This window comes from Microsporum canis, genomic scaffold, assembly GCF_000151145.1.
Source record: "Microsporum canis CBS 113480 supercont1.6 genomic scaffold, whole genome shotgun sequence".
Taxonomy (NCBI): domain Eukaryota; kingdom Fungi; phylum Ascomycota; class Eurotiomycetes; order Onygenales; family Arthrodermataceae; genus Microsporum; species Microsporum canis.
The window spans coordinates 2,265,316-2,280,643 of NW_003299164.1; the positions used below are offsets into that span (position 1 = coordinate 2,265,316).

Consider the following 15,328-nt stretch of genomic DNA (forward strand, 5'->3'; position numbering starts at 1 on the left):
TCTACAGTTAACGAGTTACTCTAGCATTGTTCTACCCTTAATCACTCTGTCCATTGGGTGAACCTTTCGGGGGCATACTCCGTACATATTTTCAAGTCAATCCTGGTTATCGCAGCCAGCCCTGACAGTGGTCTGTGCATCATTCTACCTTTGTGGCTGAGAACTTACTGGTTGCCTGGGGTTGTTATCCTATAGATATCATTTTGTTTTTGTGATGCTGGGGATATATGAACCCTGGATGCCTCGATAAGCCTTGGTATTTGGAAAGGGCATAGACGTCTACTATGTAAGTACTGGCTGAAGAGGCTTATCCTATACTATGTATGTCGCCAGCTCATTACCATCTAGTGGCATCGTCAGGTTGATAACGAGTTGTTGGTCGATCATATTAATTAACTCGCCGGAAACACTGCAATAAACTTACACGGCTGATCCCCAGGCTGTGCAGAAACCGTTTCTTTTTCTTGTCCAATCCCACAAATGTGACGTTGATGTGATCCCTCATGCAAGTGCAAGGAATAATGGTTGAAACAAAGGGGGAGCTGATGCCATTTCGACCAATCGGGGCAACCAAATAATAATAGACGGCAGGCCACCATCTGCAGCGGGGTTTCCAAGAGCTATTCAAGTCAAAGCTCCAAAACCGAGGAAACTCAACAGGGACGCTCTTATTTATATATCAATGGCCCCCGTCAGTGTGATGCAATTATTCCTATAACTACTTTGAACAACAAGAATGTCCCCTATTTGCCAAAAATGGCTGCTGGTTTTGGCTTTTCGGTTGGTGACTTCATCGCCTGTACCAAGGTAGCCAAATCGGTATTCCTTGCGTTTCGCGAGGGAACAGGCGCAAGTTCGACATACCAGCGGTTTGTGGCAGATCTAAATAGTCTTATGTATGGGTTAGAGGAGATACGGTATTTGCAATTCGATGAATCACAAAAAGAACAGAAGTTAGCCCTAGAAGAGGCTGCAGTACGATGCCAACAAACCATCGAGACATTCCTCAAACGGCATGCCAAATTCAAAGCATCGCTTGGAAAAGAGCAGACAGCTTCCAAGTTCAGAACTCGTTTGCACAAAGTGGAATGGGCTCTGTGTATGAAGACAGAAGTTGATACCCTAAGGACTGAGATACTTGGCCACACAACAAGTATAAATACCCTATTGATAACGATGCAATCGTAAGTGTTCCTTGCATGATTTAGAACTTGCTTTCTCTGTACTAATATGATGCCGTAGCTCCACGGCGGCTCTACAAACAAACGTGATAAGAGACTATAGCCAAGTTACATTTGAACAGTCAGCCTTGATGATGAAAGAGACGCAGAGCCGGATAGGGCAGACCCACAACATGCTTGGGGCACAGGCGGACACCCTCAGCAGAATATTGAATATCTTGGAATATTCAAACACACAGCCGAAAATCCAAGATGTGCGATCTATCATGTTGGAAGCATTCGACATGAACATGAAGGTGTGCAGGATGGCGCTTGATCTACAAAAGTCTCAGGCTAAGTCACAGCTAGACTATCAAGTGCCTATCTTGGCCCCACAGATAGGACGTCAGCATCCCGTGGAGCTGGAAGATGCACACGGAAGAGTGACGCCTTTCCACGTGGAGTTCATAAACTCCTTTGAAGCCTTCCAGGCGGTATTGGAGGCTCGATTCCGCAATGTTCCCGGTTGGAAGAAGGTAAAGAATATGGAATATGTGATGAAGGAGTCCCATTCCAACCGCCGCTTGAATTTCAATGCACCATGGGAATCAGTATTCTTGCCGGGTAGAAGTGTGACTATGAGCATGGTTTTTTGGATGCCACCCCCAGATATGCTAAGATGCCCAGGCTGCCAGTTGGAAAGTAAGGAGAGCGGAACCGGATATGAGATTCAATGGTAAGCGTCAGCCATTCCCTCGGCCTTTAAACATATCTAATTCTGTGTTTGTTGTCATCACAGTCAGGGCTCGAATTGTAAGTTATGGTATGAGCGCGTAGTCGACTTTGAGCAGACTCCCCGAAATATATGTGCGGTAAGACAATCGCCCAAAGTTCTTAATATATATCCATCACGGACTGAGCTGTTATTGGCCCCGAGAGTGGAAGACGAAATCCATGAATTCCGCCGTGTGCAAGTCCGCCATATCCTCAGCATTTAGCCTTTAAATTTGGTCTGTCTAGTGTGTATCTATATACGGCTATTAGAGCCTAGGAATCGTATTCATCTCCTCCAGCCTAACCATCACAAGCCATCGTTTGATGTTTGCGTTTACCCGTTTTGGAATATCAATCGGAGAAATATTTTACCGTAACCCCGTCATTGGTCAAACTCAAAATATTATTTAGCCAATAATAATGCGTGGTACTTAATTACATAATTCCGGGGAAACAACCCCAAGACGTTTTGGGAGAAAAAGAGACTGACTAAGAGGAAGAAGAGAACAACATCGCCTTCTCGCTTTCTGGAAGGATTCTTCTTCTTTTCTTCGTCTGGAGCACTCGGGGAAGATACGTCTGCTCTGCGATCTCGACTCCTTGTCGGCTTTTGGCTTTATCCTCCAGCGGTAAGAAGCTACTTTTCCGTCAAAGTCCCTCTTTACTACGTAGTGGCTTTCGCGCAAACAAGAACCACCACGGCTGATTTGATATTGCCACCAGGACAGATTGGATCAAGCCCGACTATTGATTGGCCTTTAGTGTGTATCTCTTATCAGGCAGCATTGAATGAGAAGGGGACTTCGCGACCATGGCTCTCACTAGTGGTTCCTTCGCGGCGTTTCTCATCGTCTGCCGTACGTTTACTTTCAACGCAGCTCTCCCAACCATGTGTTATGCGATCGCTGACTATTCATCAATATAGCAACATGCTTCTTCCTCGGAATTATATTCTCTCTTTTCCCCTACGACTATCCTTTATTATGGTCGGCCGCACCAACCCCACCTTCTCATTACGACTACCTTGAAGCCCATTTGCGCTTCCTTCATAGCTCTCCGCCGCTGATCCCACGTATCCTCCATATCGTCATTGCTGTTGGCCTTTTAGGCCTGATCATGAAATTATACAAACCGACTGAATCCAACATGCTCTTTGACGGCGCCAGCTTGGTCCTGTACATGTGCGGTATCACCGTCTATATTGCCAACATCGTCAAGGGTCTCCGTATTGTTACTGATGGCGACTATGGAGCGACCGCTGCAGCAGATGCTGCTGCCGCCGCCGCCGCCGCAGTGGCCTCGGGTGAGAGTGAAGACGATGTGGGGAGTGTTCCGCAAGTTCTTGGTCGCGAGGATAGTATGAAAGTGCTTGCAGCAAGCAACACCATCTTGGCATTGGTCTTGATTGGCGTTTTGGTACTTCAAGCCGGCCAGTGGTATGCTGATAGGAAATCCCAGCAAGAAGCCGAATTGATCAAGAAGAGAGAAGAAGAAAGCGCAGAGAGAGAGAAAGCTGGCAAGGACTCGCCCAAGGCTACAAAACGAAGTAGCACTTCTGCAGCCAACAAGAAAAAGCAATGATTGGCTGGCTTATTTCTTATTGATAATCCTTTGTCAGTCCTGTTAAGCTTGTCTGGGAAGTGTGTCAGGTAGAGTTATTACTGCGGTTGGGATATAGGGCCGGCCATAATGTATAAAAATATGGAGTCTTTACTGATGTTAATGAGGTATCAGCTGTGCATCAAAATTATGTAATAACTTCAAATGATAGACCAACCAGGAAAAATTGTGTAAGGTGAGATTTTTTTGTCTTGAATCATAATCATCAGATCGTTTTGGTTTTCTTTTAAAAAAATGATAAGGTATATATGTGTGAGTATGTATATAGAGAATAAGGGGTGGGCAGTAACGCCAGAAAAAAGTGCAAGTACAAGAAGACTAGATGAAAGAATCAATCAAGAGTATTTACCCGGCAACGTTTCAAGCATTTAGTTGCTTGGCAGCATAGGGAAGAGTCTCTTCTGTAGAGAATGAGAAGGGGCTTTTGGGGATATCAGGGGATCGAGGGCTGAGAGCCTTTGCAAACAACCCGTCTTGAACGTCTGGCGGGTTTGCATTATTATTAACCTCGTTGTTCGAGCTGATACTGTCAACGATGGGCTGCATATTCAAAGAGGCGAATCCGGAGTCCTGCGCTTGTTGCCGGCGAATAAAGTCTGGGGGAGCATGAGCTACTGGTTGCCTGACTATTGGGTGGGTCTGTGCCTGATGTGGTGCATTTGGCGGTTGTGGCGGTTGCTGTGCCTGCAATGACGGGGTCGACGGGTTGATCGGGGTGTTACCAGTGTGGAACGAGCTGAAGGAAGATATCGCCATGTCTGGCTCGTCAGGAGATAGAGGATGAAGATGTGGATCGGAAGCTGAATTTCCTGCATGCATATTAGAACCTTGGCCCAAGAATATTAGAATATAGACGCTGGCATCGCGCTTAGGGGGCTGGAAAGGAGGTGGTGGTGATGCTTTATACACCTACCCACGGGTTTCCGGGTTAGATCTTTCTCACTCGTCCCAAGACGCAACCCCTTTAACTTCTCACTCAGTCGACTCCCGCCCGTTGGTGATACTGGCGTCGTGGGACTGAGCGGTGGCGCATTCAAATTAGATAAAACATTTGTTGTCACTAACTGAGGCAGGGGCTTCACAACGACTCCGAAGTTGGCTTCTATCCACTCCTTCTCCTCTATCGCCATATGCAACGCGATCCCCTCGGCGTTATACTGGGACTCCTCTTTGATCTCCTTCTCCAACACTTGTAGTCTTTTCTTCGCCCATATCGTATGCAGCACCCCCTTTTTCCCCGCCGTTCGCGCAGTGGCTCCTAGCTCTGGGGGGTAAATGGCGGGCAAAGGGTGGATCTGGATAGACTCGCTCTTCTTCACCGTCGAGGCCGAGCTAGGCGGAGGCTCGTAGGTCAGTGTGACCGTAGGCGGAATGGTTGCGTGTGGCGGCAACATAAAATAGCAGCGACGGATCTGGTCGGTCGCCTGGTCATGGGCTGGTAGGACGGTGCGCTTCCCATCCCACGAAACCTGCCATGAGCCGGTGCTGGATCTGGTGAGGTCGTCGTCCTCCCATTCCACCATCAGGATCTTGGTGCCTTCATTGCCTTTGCCGGCCTCGAACTCGAAGCGCCCCAGAGCAGTGAGGGATTGAAGCTTATTGGGGACGCGCGGTGTCTCCAGGGCAGCAAACTCGCTGTCCGGGGTGAACTCGCGAGCCATGGCCCAGTAAGGAGCTCCAGATATTTATTTTATAAAGACGAGACAGCCGGTGGGTTAGGAGGAGTAGGCGGAAAAAAAAAAGCAAATTCTATGCAGACAGACGTTGTTACCTCTTGTCCGCTCCGCTCTGTTTTGCACCCTCATACCATGATGTGATTATTTTTAGGCTGCTCCCTCCCCTCCCAGCCGTGGTTATGGGAAATTCTAAATTAACCCGCGGCCTCCTTGTTCTATTAATAGATACAAGATGCGGCTCACTTAGCGCCGCCAAGACTTGTGGGCGATTATACATTTTATACGTACATAATATTACATAAGGATGGTCAAACTGGACGAAGACACCAACGCAGCAGGACGGAGTCTCAAGAGGATGGATATATGGAATATCAGGGGTGCCAAGGGGACTTTGGACGTTGTACCATGATCGTGAATGCACCACATCCCGTTACTGTAGTGAGAAGTGCTGAGATAATAGTGATTAGTCAGCCATCCGCTTAACACTTCTTTTGGGTGTTTTATATGTTTCGAGATGTACAGGAAGATTTGCAAGGACAGAAAGCAGGCTGCTGGCTCTGTTGGTACTGTTCTACCCCACCAACGGTCTGGACTGTCCATCTGCTCAAAATAAACCTATATTCCAGGGGTATATATATATATATGTTAACGGCCTCAGTCTCCGTCGGTTCGAGTGGAGTATTCCCGTCCCACTGTGAGAGGTCACCGAAATAACTCGAATCCAACCCATCGCCAAACCTACAACCAACTTGCACCAACTTTCCCAGCGTCCCAAGGGGTTTTGTCATCTTCCTTTTTCTTTGTCGTCGCCCTACAATCTGGCCAATGCTCGCTTATAACCCGTCACTCCCTTGATTCCCCTCTTTATTCTGTCCTTTATCGATTGGAATCAGTTGTCACACGATGTCGAAGCTGTGGGAAATCGATCCGGAGACGAGAAGTAAAGTATGCCCTTCTTTTGGCTGCACGCAGCATCTGAAGTGATGGAGTAGTAAGAACTAAGGACTGATGGTGACGCTGTTGATTAAAATATTATAGCTCCAGATTATCCAAAAAACGAACGGGAATGATCGATGTTGCGACTGCGGCGCTCCCTCTCCGCAATGGGTATGAGGCATCCCCATTACCGCGGATATTTAAACTGAAATAGATATATAATATGTAACTTGTTTCTAACACAATCTGGCGCTATATCTACTCAGGCATCACCGAAATTCGGCACATTTATATGTCTCAATTGCGCTGGCACCCACCGTGGGCTGGGAGTGCACATCTCCTTTGTCCGGAGCATAACCATGGACGCCTTCAAGTTGGCTGAGATACAACGCATGGAGAGCGGAGGCAACGAGCCATGGAAACAATTCTTTGACGCCCATTCGTCAACCCTTGCCGAAGGCAGGACGTTCGAGGACTCGACGGTTAAAGAACGGTACAGTGGCGAGGTGGGCGAGGAGTGGAAGGAGAGATTATCTGCTAAAGTAGAAGGAAGGGAATATGTTCCTGTTGAAAAGACGACCAAGAAGAGTGCTCCTAGCAGGCCAGGAGCTGGTATATCGCGATCAAGCACCACGACACCGAGGGGGTTTGGAAGCGATTCTCCTGGCTTGCGGCGCGAACCACTTTCTAGGTCGAAATCTGTAGCGGGTGGTGGTGGTAGCTATTTAAGCAAAAAGGAACAGAATGAGGCTTATTTTGGGAAGATGGGGGAACTGAACGCCTCGAGGTCGGAGACCTTGCCACCTTCTGAAGGGGGGAAGTTTACGGGTTTCGGGGGAGGGATGCCAGTTGAGTCGACGTCGAGATCGGGTGATGCAGGTGGGATCCCTGGACTGGATGATTTTCAGTCTGATCCTGTGGCGGCGCTGACGAGATTGGTTCGGTTGGGTTTACTACGACTGTCGGCAAGGGGGCGAAGACCATGAATGATACATATATCCAGCCTGCTGCGAAAACAGTGCGTATTCTCCACATGACCTGCTGGCCTGCTTTACTGACTGTGAATCAACTAGCTCGCGGAATCAGACCTCGCGGCTCATGCTCGCCTTGCTGCTACAGAAGTAACGAGGAACATCCAGACCGGCACCCGTACAGCTGCAGACTCGTTTAATCGTTTTGTAGAAGGGAGCGGTGACCCAGGCGGCCATTATCGACCTTCCGGGTCTACCTCTACTTCGTCCAGAGGATTTGAGCCTGAAAGGAAGGATTTCTGGGACAGTTTTGCTGCTCTTGGGGAAGAGAGAGAGAGACAGGCGGGTACTGGCATTGCCTCAGGATCGGGATCAGGAGCTATTGGGACCGGAACGATGAAAAAGACTCATTCCTCTGTATCAAGCTCTGCTAAGGCAGCTCCTTCAGCGGCGCCGAAGGATGACGGGTGGGATGATAATTGGTAGATAGCGGCTTATGGATAATTGCATATAACAACCGCCCCTTAAGAATACATCGGATGTAGTGATTATTCTTCGACGGGGCGGCTAAACAATATACTTGACAAATCATTCTATATTCGTATTATATATCGTACATTCTTAGCTATCTTACAATCAATCGCCTTCTATATCCCTCGTATCTCTGCTATAATAGCCTTTTCCCTCTGGCTGCCCATCTTCTCGAAGCGGTCCACGCTCATGACAAACGTACCTCTACCACCAGTTATACTCCTCAGGTGTTTCAAGTATCCCACCATTTCCTTCAATGGAACTTTGGCGGTTATAGTTCTTGACCGGTTAGTTGCTGATAAGGAGGTAGAAGCACTTTCATTCGATAACGAGGGTCCAAAGGGATCTCTTGGAGCATATATCTTAGATACGTCAACGGTGTTTGGTTCCTCTGATGTTGTGGAGGAAGAAGAAGAAACGTCATCATCAAGAGAAACGACATGGCCTCCTCTAGAGGAGGAAATGTCATGGACAACGGAGCCTAAGCTTGATTCTTGAACACTAATCGTAACATTCATGACTGGCTCCATGAGGCCCGACGAGGGTGCCACATCTCTCAATGCAGCTTGTGTTGCGAGTCTAGCAGCCGCTGAAATAGCAGATGCAGTACTTTCTGTTCCAAAAAGATGCTCTTCCAGATTAAAGGTGAGCGTCACATCGACGCCGTGAAGAGGAAATTGATATTTAGATCCACGGGCTAGAGCAGCTAGACCGCCGGCAAGAAGGGCATTTTTAACCACATCAAGCGAAAGATGTGATGGGAACATATCATCTGCTTGTTTTCCCTTCTTATCTCCAATGCTGGGCAATTTAATGGTGACACGGTTGCCATCCACGTTTTGTGTAAAGATATGGCATCCCTCATTACTCGGTGCCCCTTCCTCAGAGAGTGGCTGGACAATAACTTCGCAGCCTGCCTTTCCCTTTCTTCCCGCAATCTCCTTGTCAAATAGCTTCGACGTTGTCGTAGATGTGTCAGCGATGCATTCTCGATAGCCAATTTCGATGTTGCCCATAGAGGCCTTCGCCTTGAAATCTCCCACAAGTCTATCTCGGGCGATTTCCAGGTGAAGCTCACCCATACCGCTGAGCAGGGTTTGGCCAGAGTCTTCATCTAACGTCACGCGCAGACTCGGGTCTTCTCGTAAAAGGAGTGCCAGACAAGCCTGGAGGTTCTTCTCCTCGCTGAGACTGTGAGGCTCAACACTGGAGAAGAACACGGGAGGAGGGGCGTTTATAGGGCGAAGCTGTAGGGTGTTTAGGGGCTCAGGCGGGCTTTGCTTGTTTCCAGCATAGGAAAGGAGGGTATCTCCGGTTCGAGCATATTTCAATCCAACGAAAACTGCAATATGTCCAGCCGAGATAGATTCCTGTTCAACGGCATCTGAGGCGTACATTTTGAGCAGGCGAGGGACTCTCTCGGAGACTTGGAGATTGGTATTGAATAGTAAGGCATTCCGATGCAGCGTCCCTGAGTAGATGCGTGCATAAACAAGGACGCCCCTTTTGGGATCACTGACAACCTTGAAAGCAAGTGCGCACGCTTCTAGCTTTTGGAGAGATGTCGCGGGCTTCGGTCGTGGGACTACACCCTTTTTTCCCTTTTGGCCGCCCGAGGCATCAATAACAAGTTTCCCTTCAAGATACTCATTTAGGCCGCATCTGACCCCACCAATACTAATTTCTGAATCTGGTCGTTCTAAGGGACTGGGAAGTAGGTTCACCACTGCGTCGAGCAATGGCTGAACCCCGATATTCCTGAAGCTGGCTCCCGCAAAGGTGGGGATAATCTTGTTCTCAGGGTCCCCTAGTAAGCAGCGGCGGAGGCTTTCGAGGATCTCTATCGGTTTGACCGCCAGGTGGTCCTCATTGTGCTCTAGAAAGCTTTCGACCATTGCATCGTCGTGTTCGCTTAGGAGCTCAACCAGTGCAATCCTAGCCTTTTTCAGTTCTTCTGCAAACTGCTTGTCGAACTGTTCTAGGGTACCTAGGTTTGACACTGATATCTTTTTGCCGTCACCCCCAAGCTCCCATAACATCCCCTGGAGCGAAATAACATCACCAATTCCCTGTAGTTTGCCATCGCCGCCTTCAAACCAAGGAATTTGACAGACAGCAGGCCAGCCTCCGAGCCGGGCACCGATCTCCTTCACCGTCCGGCCAAAAGCAGCACCTTCTCTGTCCAGTTTATTGACAAAGGCGATCCTCGGAATACCATAGGTCGACGCTTGACGCCAGACTTGCTCTGTTTGTGCTTCAACTCCGGCAACGCCGTCCAGGATGCAAACAGCTCCATCTAGAATACGGAGAGATCGTAAGACCTCGAAGGTAAAATCCGCATGGCCAGGGGTATCGATTAAGTTTATGGTATGAGAAATGGCAGATCTCGGTAATCCCTTCTCCTTCAAAACATCCAAGGTTAGGCTGTTCGCAGACTCTTCCTGCTGTGGGGGCCAGTGAAAGGTGATTGCAGCGGACTGGATGGTGATCCCACGAGCTCTCTCTGCCGGTAGGAAATCCGTCACTGTAGAACCGTCATCCACATCACCAATTCTTCGAGTAAAGCCGCTGTAATATAGCATTCGTTCAGTAGTGGTAGTCTTCCCGGCATCAATGTGAGCTATTATCCCAATGTTTCTTGTTCGGCTGAGATATTCTCCATTTCCACCGAGGCCTGAGGTCGAATATCTCCTCAACAGAGACTGTCGAGATAGCCATTTTGACGCACCAAATCGACAACTCAACTGCAAATGACGCCTTGAAAAGGCACAGCTTATGGGTAACACGGCTATGGTCATACCCAATGGCTTACTGCGCGGAAGCTGGCCTCCTGTCCATGTACAAACTAAGACAAGATATGGATATATATGCCCTATGAAAGTGAAACTTGGCTACCTGTACCGTCACAACCGGGAGCCAAGCTGTTTGTCTATCTCATCATATCTGCCAAAGCGCAGACGAAGTCTCAATTGTTCAATATAAAATCCGTTCGCGTTGTTGTTTTCTTGCGTTCTTTTTTTTCTGTTGATAACTAAAGTAACTAGGGCGGCGAAGGTGGACCAACCACGCACTCTCCGTCTTCAAAGGCTTTTTTGGACCAGAAATCAACTTCATCTTGCAGTTTGACCAAAGAAGAGGCCGACGAGGATCTTGATCTTGCCGGTATATATTGACAGCACGGGACTGTGAAACCGAGTTGTCTTTAACGGGAAAGACAACGATATAGTCTGCTTGCACGTTAACTAATTGACTATCCGATTCAAGTCTCACGATATCTAAACAACGCCTGCTACTCCACACTCTACAGACCAGCAGCCAGACACATGGATTATTCCTCGATATCTAACGATCCCGACCATCCTGCAGACTCGTCACCATGGGGTTCAACCTCCCCGCGAGCTGCGCGTCCGTTTTCTGCTGGCAGTGATGTCCCTCCAGCGTTCCCCTCGCAGCATCAGTCGCCGTACACCACGGATCACGAAGGGCCATATCACCGCAATGGCGAAGGAGATGACAACATCCAATCTCCAGTCCCATCAGATTTTCCCGGTGATTCTCATTCTGTAGGCTCTCCAGAGGCCCATTCAGCGTACCGTCACGAAGGCCAGCAGCAGGAGCACAGGCAGCAACCACCACGATCACAGGCCCCGTCTAGATATCAGACCGGAGCAAGACAGCAAACCAGACAAACCACTCCCAAATATAAACTACAAGCAAAGGTTACGGCTCTAGAAAGAACAGGGAAGAAGGATCCTGTGATTCGGTTTGATGTGCATGTAGGTTACTGTCCGCTGCGGTTTCCTGAAGGCCGTGATTGCTGACCATTGCACCTTTGGTAGACAAATATTCCAAAGTTTAGAACTACACAATTTCGAGACGTCCGGAGAACTCATTCTGAATTTATCAAGCTGGGAGATCACCTTATATCGTCCAACCCCGAGGCATTGGTGCCAGCTGTTCCCCCTCCGCTTACACCCGCAGGCGCCGGCACCGAGGAGGATGAAGTACGAGTAAAAGCATCTATGCAGCGATGGCTTAACTATGTATGTAGCAACGACGTTTTGATGGTTGATGATGAAATGATCTTGTTCGTTGAAAGCGACTCCGGGTACAGCCCCGTTGTCAGGATGAAGCAACCCGCGACGGGTGTGCGAAGAAAGGTCCTAAAGCAATTTGCTCCACCTCCCGATGATACCCCAGAACTGCATGATGCACGTCCGGTTGTGAAGCTCTTTTACCTTGCAACTATGGAGGCTGGTCAGAAGGTGGACCGAGTAGTTAAGGCCAGACGAGGTACGGAACACTATCCCCGACATGAAAGAAAGATCATTAGTTACAGACCTCTAATTGAAGTATGAAATAGCACTTGCTCTTGCGGAGTCTGATCTTGGGGTAAAGCTTGGGCAAATGCATGTACAGGAGACTCATGCTGGGCTCGCCAATGCCTATAAGAAACTAGGCAAGATCATCCAAACCACTGGAGACTATCATGCTGCCCAGGGGACGGCCGAAGCGACCACTCTCGGCGACCCTCTGAACTACCATTCTTCAGATGCCTTCATTGTGAAGGAAACGCTAACCAACCGGCACATTTTGCTCCGTGAGCTGATCCAGGCCCAGCAAACAGCAAACAGTAAGCGGGCTGCGGCAGATCGCCTGAAGGCCAGTACATCTGTGCGCCCAGATAAAGTTGATGAGGCTATAAGCGCTCTAGATGAAGCTCGGGGCCATGAAGAGTACCTATTGAAGAAAACCCAGCGGGTAACCAACAATCTCTTGCAGGAGAAACGCCGTTGGTTTAACCGGACAGCAAACGATCTGCTATTCAGCCTTCGTGAATACACGCTCCGGGAAATTGAGGCTGAACGCAGAACTCTGAGTACTCTGGAGAGTGTTCGTGCAGATATTCGCTCTATCGACTCTTCCGGAGGTTTGAGCCGTCTAGGTCGAGAGTCCCATCCCGCTGCTCGCCGAGCGAGCTTGGCCTCCAGCCAGGGCCCGAAGGGTGATGCTTGGAGTGGCGTTGCTCGTCGGGGGGATAGTCTAAGCAGAAGCATTAGCGGAAGTTTTGTGGCTCCCGTACCAGAAATCGATGAAGATGCAAATGGAAGTATTCACGGGACAGGCAGAGCAAGATCTCGCAGTGGGACGATCATTGAAGAAGATGACGACAGAGTCGATGCCAAAAATGCTGCAAGCCGCCTAGCCGCCAGCACATTCTAGACGCGGAAGCTAAGTACCTTTTTGCCTGTGGATATTGATGTTTGTTAAAACATAGTTACTGTGTGCTACCACTGTACCATCTTGCTGAGCTACAGTTATCAAAAACTTTTGATAAATCTTATATGGTGTTATGAATGATGAATTGAAGCCAAACACATGAGACATCCAACATTTAAAAAATATGTAACCCATGCTATTTTTTTCGCATTGAGAATACTATCAAGTCCACATGGCACAGTGCCACTGTTGTAGTAGCTATCCCTAGGAGGTTTTTGCCTCAGTTGGTTCCTCGTCATCACCCGTGAACCTCGACAGCCCATCGTTTGGAACATCAAACCAAACAGCCTTCTCTCCAAGGAAGATATGATCAGTCGGCTTCATAAGCTCCCCTTTAACATCCCAGTCATCAAAGGAACCAGGACACAGGGAGATGCTATCCGGCCTCTCATCCATTTCATACGTCAAAGTCGAGCCGCAATCACCACAATACCCTCTTTTAGCAAAGTTAGAAGACCGGAAGTATTTGGGCAGTTCGTTCAACCATGTTATCGAGCTTCGAGGGAACCTTGAAAACGTGGCATACGGTGCCCCTGATATTTTGCGGCAAGTGATGCAGAAGCAGTTGGACATGGACTTTGGGAGCGTCGTGGATGTGTAGCGTATCTTTTTGCAGCAACAACCCCCCTGGAGCACGACAGAGGAAGATGACATCGTTTTGCTGTCTCTAGTTGGTATGCTGCTTTTATTCGTTTTGGTTGCTTTCCCTCCTTTGAGTATTATATTTGTTTCAATAATATATTCCAGGATAGATGTTGTGGGGATGCTGCTGCTTATGTAGAGCAAGGAATACGAGGATTCCATGCTATCTTGCCTATATTTATCGCCCGATTAATAATACGCCGTTGGCGTTTATCTGTGTTTCAACTCTGCTTCCTGGTTAGCCGTTGGGAAACGATCACTGTATGGAGCACTTATCATTATAGAAGAGAAACTCAAGTGGGTGAAGGTATGCTCCATAACTAGGTGAAGCTGTAGACGAAGCTCTATCTGGGGATTCGAGATGGTGCTGTCCAAGGCCGCTCCAGCGACGGTATCCAGCCCAAAGCACAGTGTCAATAACACGGAATGAAGTCGCCATAATCAACTGTTCCTCATCCATGCTTCTTCTAAAGAATTCTTCTTCTGTTGTTTGTGCTATTCTCCAAGTGTATGTTGGATGTTTTGTTAAACAAGCTAGGTAGGGTCACGTGAGCCGTCTTGAGCTTTGAACGTGAAAAGCGAAAAAAGAAGCCTTGAAAGAGCCAGGAAAAAACGTCGCGACAGAATCGGCTTCTTCTGTCTTTCAGTACGACAGTGACAAAAAACTCATATCTAGCGGTTTACACACCTCCATGGATGACTCAACCAAGGTAAGAAGCCTGGGTTAATCTGTTGTTTTGCCGCCATGCTATGTGAGGCTAACGTGAAATGCGACTTTCCAGCTCTAAGCCAAAGATTTCCCGACCTCTCTACTGGCTCGACAGGCGCAGAGCACAGGAAGCCCGTCATGGCTCCTGTTGCAGGTAATAAACGGAAGAGAGGTGATCGAACCTGGTCTGGCGACTCATCAAACGATAATCCTCGACCTTCTCCGCATCGTCCAAGCAATTTGAATCTAGCTCAACAGCAACAGCAACATCAAGGCAGAGACGGCCAGGAGGGTCGCGGGAGAGGTGGTGGCCGGAGATCCAGCCGAGGTGGCAGAAATACCAGAAGAGGGAGCGATAGCGCACATGTTCTACAGCAGCAGCTACGAGATAGCCCTGCTCCTGCGAAGCCTGTCCCCGCATCGAACGGCCATGAAGCAGAGCAAACCAAACCGAATGGCGTACCGGTCACCCAGTCTCCTATTATGCCGGTGGAAGTACAACACCAGACTGCTCTAACGAAAAAGCCCTCATACTGCTATGAGTATGTTTCCAATGATGGCATTGCGAACTGGGTTGGGGCCGGGCGGCCAGCTATGGTGGAGATTGGGACAAAAGCTCGAACGGCAGGCGACTTTCTCACTCTGTCTTCAGTATTCCAAGAACTCGTCCAGTTGGCACTCGAGGGCCGTGCATCGCCTCACGACCTGGGAAGCACAGTGCGTGTTATTATCGGTGACACTGAGAACATAGAGTCAACTCTAGATCCACGATCTATATTCCTTGATACCCTTTCTATCCTAACCGAAACAGAACCATCTAATCCTAACCTTCGCCCCTTTATCTTTGCAACAGGTATCCCTTCTGATATCATGCGGGTTCAGTTGGAAACCCCTCTTCTTCAATCCCTTGGTTTGATCCGTGACACTTTCGCCCGTATGGGAATTCGAAAACAGACAAACCTCTCTACCGACAGTCGAACTATAATCTATTACGAGAGAGTCGGAAGGATACTCGAAACTTCTGACCGA

At 48.6% G+C, this 15,328-nt stretch overlaps 8 protein-coding genes across 8 annotated transcripts in view; 5 read left to right on the forward strand and 3 right to left on the reverse strand.

The window, feature by feature from the left end:
- Positions 1–756: 756 nt before the first annotated feature.
- Positions 757–2,158, forward strand: MCYG_06982 (conserved hypothetical protein; the record flags this gene model as incomplete). The annotated part of the gene is made up of 3 exons (XM_002844972.1): positions 757–1,184; positions 1,243–1,896; positions 1,960–2,158. The coding sequence occupies 3 exons, from the start codon at positions 757–759 to the stop codon at positions 2,156–2,158; spliced, it is 1,281 nt and encodes a 426-aa protein (XP_002845018.1).
- A 587-nt stretch (positions 2,159–2,745) lies between these two features.
- MCYG_06983 (secretory component protein SHR3) lies at positions 2,746–3,515 on the forward strand (the record flags this gene model as incomplete). The annotated part of the gene is made up of 2 exons (XM_002844973.1): positions 2,746–2,791; positions 2,860–3,515. 2 exons carry the CDS (start codon positions 2,746–2,748, stop codon positions 3,513–3,515), a joined length of 702 nt encoding a protein of 233 aa, XP_002845019.1.
- Positions 3,516–3,914: 399 nt separating this feature from the next.
- MCYG_06984 (conserved hypothetical protein) lies at positions 3,915–5,231 on the reverse strand (the record flags this gene model as incomplete). The annotated part of the gene is made up of 2 exons (XM_002844974.1): positions 3,915–4,354; positions 4,468–5,231. 2 exons carry the CDS (start codon positions 5,213–5,215, stop codon positions 3,915–3,917), a joined length of 1,188 nt encoding a protein of 395 aa, XP_002845020.1.
- Positions 5,232–6,133: 902 nt separating this feature from the next.
- Positions 6,134–7,623, forward strand: MCYG_06985 (zinc finger protein gcs1; the record flags this gene model as incomplete). Its single annotated transcript, XM_002844975.1, has 5 exons — positions 6,134–6,175; positions 6,269–6,337; positions 6,433–7,104; positions 7,137–7,184; positions 7,240–7,623. The coding sequence occupies 5 exons, from the start codon at positions 6,134–6,136 to the stop codon at positions 7,621–7,623; spliced, it is 1,215 nt and encodes a 404-aa protein (XP_002845021.1).
- A 161-nt stretch (positions 7,624–7,784) lies between these two features.
- Positions 7,785–10,466, reverse strand: MCYG_06986 (elongation factor G; the record flags this gene model as incomplete). The annotated part of the gene is made up of 1 exon (XM_002844976.1): positions 7,785–10,466. The coding sequence occupies one exon, from the start codon at positions 10,464–10,466 to the stop codon at positions 7,785–7,787; it is 2,682 nt and encodes an 893-aa protein (XP_002845022.1).
- Positions 10,467–10,991: 525 nt separating this feature from the next.
- On the forward strand, positions 10,992–12,891 carry MCYG_06987 (vacuolar protein sorting-associated protein 17; the record flags this gene model as incomplete). Its single annotated transcript, XM_002844977.1, has 3 exons — positions 10,992–11,444; positions 11,508–11,961; positions 12,032–12,891. 3 exons carry the CDS (start codon positions 10,992–10,994, stop codon positions 12,889–12,891), a joined length of 1,767 nt encoding a protein of 588 aa, XP_002845023.1.
- A 261-nt stretch (positions 12,892–13,152) lies between these two features.
- MCYG_06988 (DUF636 domain-containing protein) lies at positions 13,153–13,602 on the reverse strand (the record flags this gene model as incomplete). Its single annotated transcript, XM_002844978.1, has 1 exon — positions 13,153–13,602. The coding sequence occupies one exon, from the start codon at positions 13,600–13,602 to the stop codon at positions 13,153–13,155; it is 450 nt and encodes a 149-aa protein (XP_002845024.1).
- A 733-nt stretch (positions 13,603–14,335) lies between these two features.
- MCYG_06989 (tho2 protein) overlaps positions 14,336–15,328 on the forward strand; it is a gene marked incomplete at both ends in the record, with an annotated part of 7,784 nt that continues 6,791 nt past the window's right edge. Inside the window, one exon of the mRNA XM_002844979.1 lies at positions 14,336–15,233. Coding sequence (XP_002845025.1) covers positions 14,336–15,233 — 898 coding nt within the window. The remainder of the gene's footprint in view (positions 15,234–15,328) is intronic.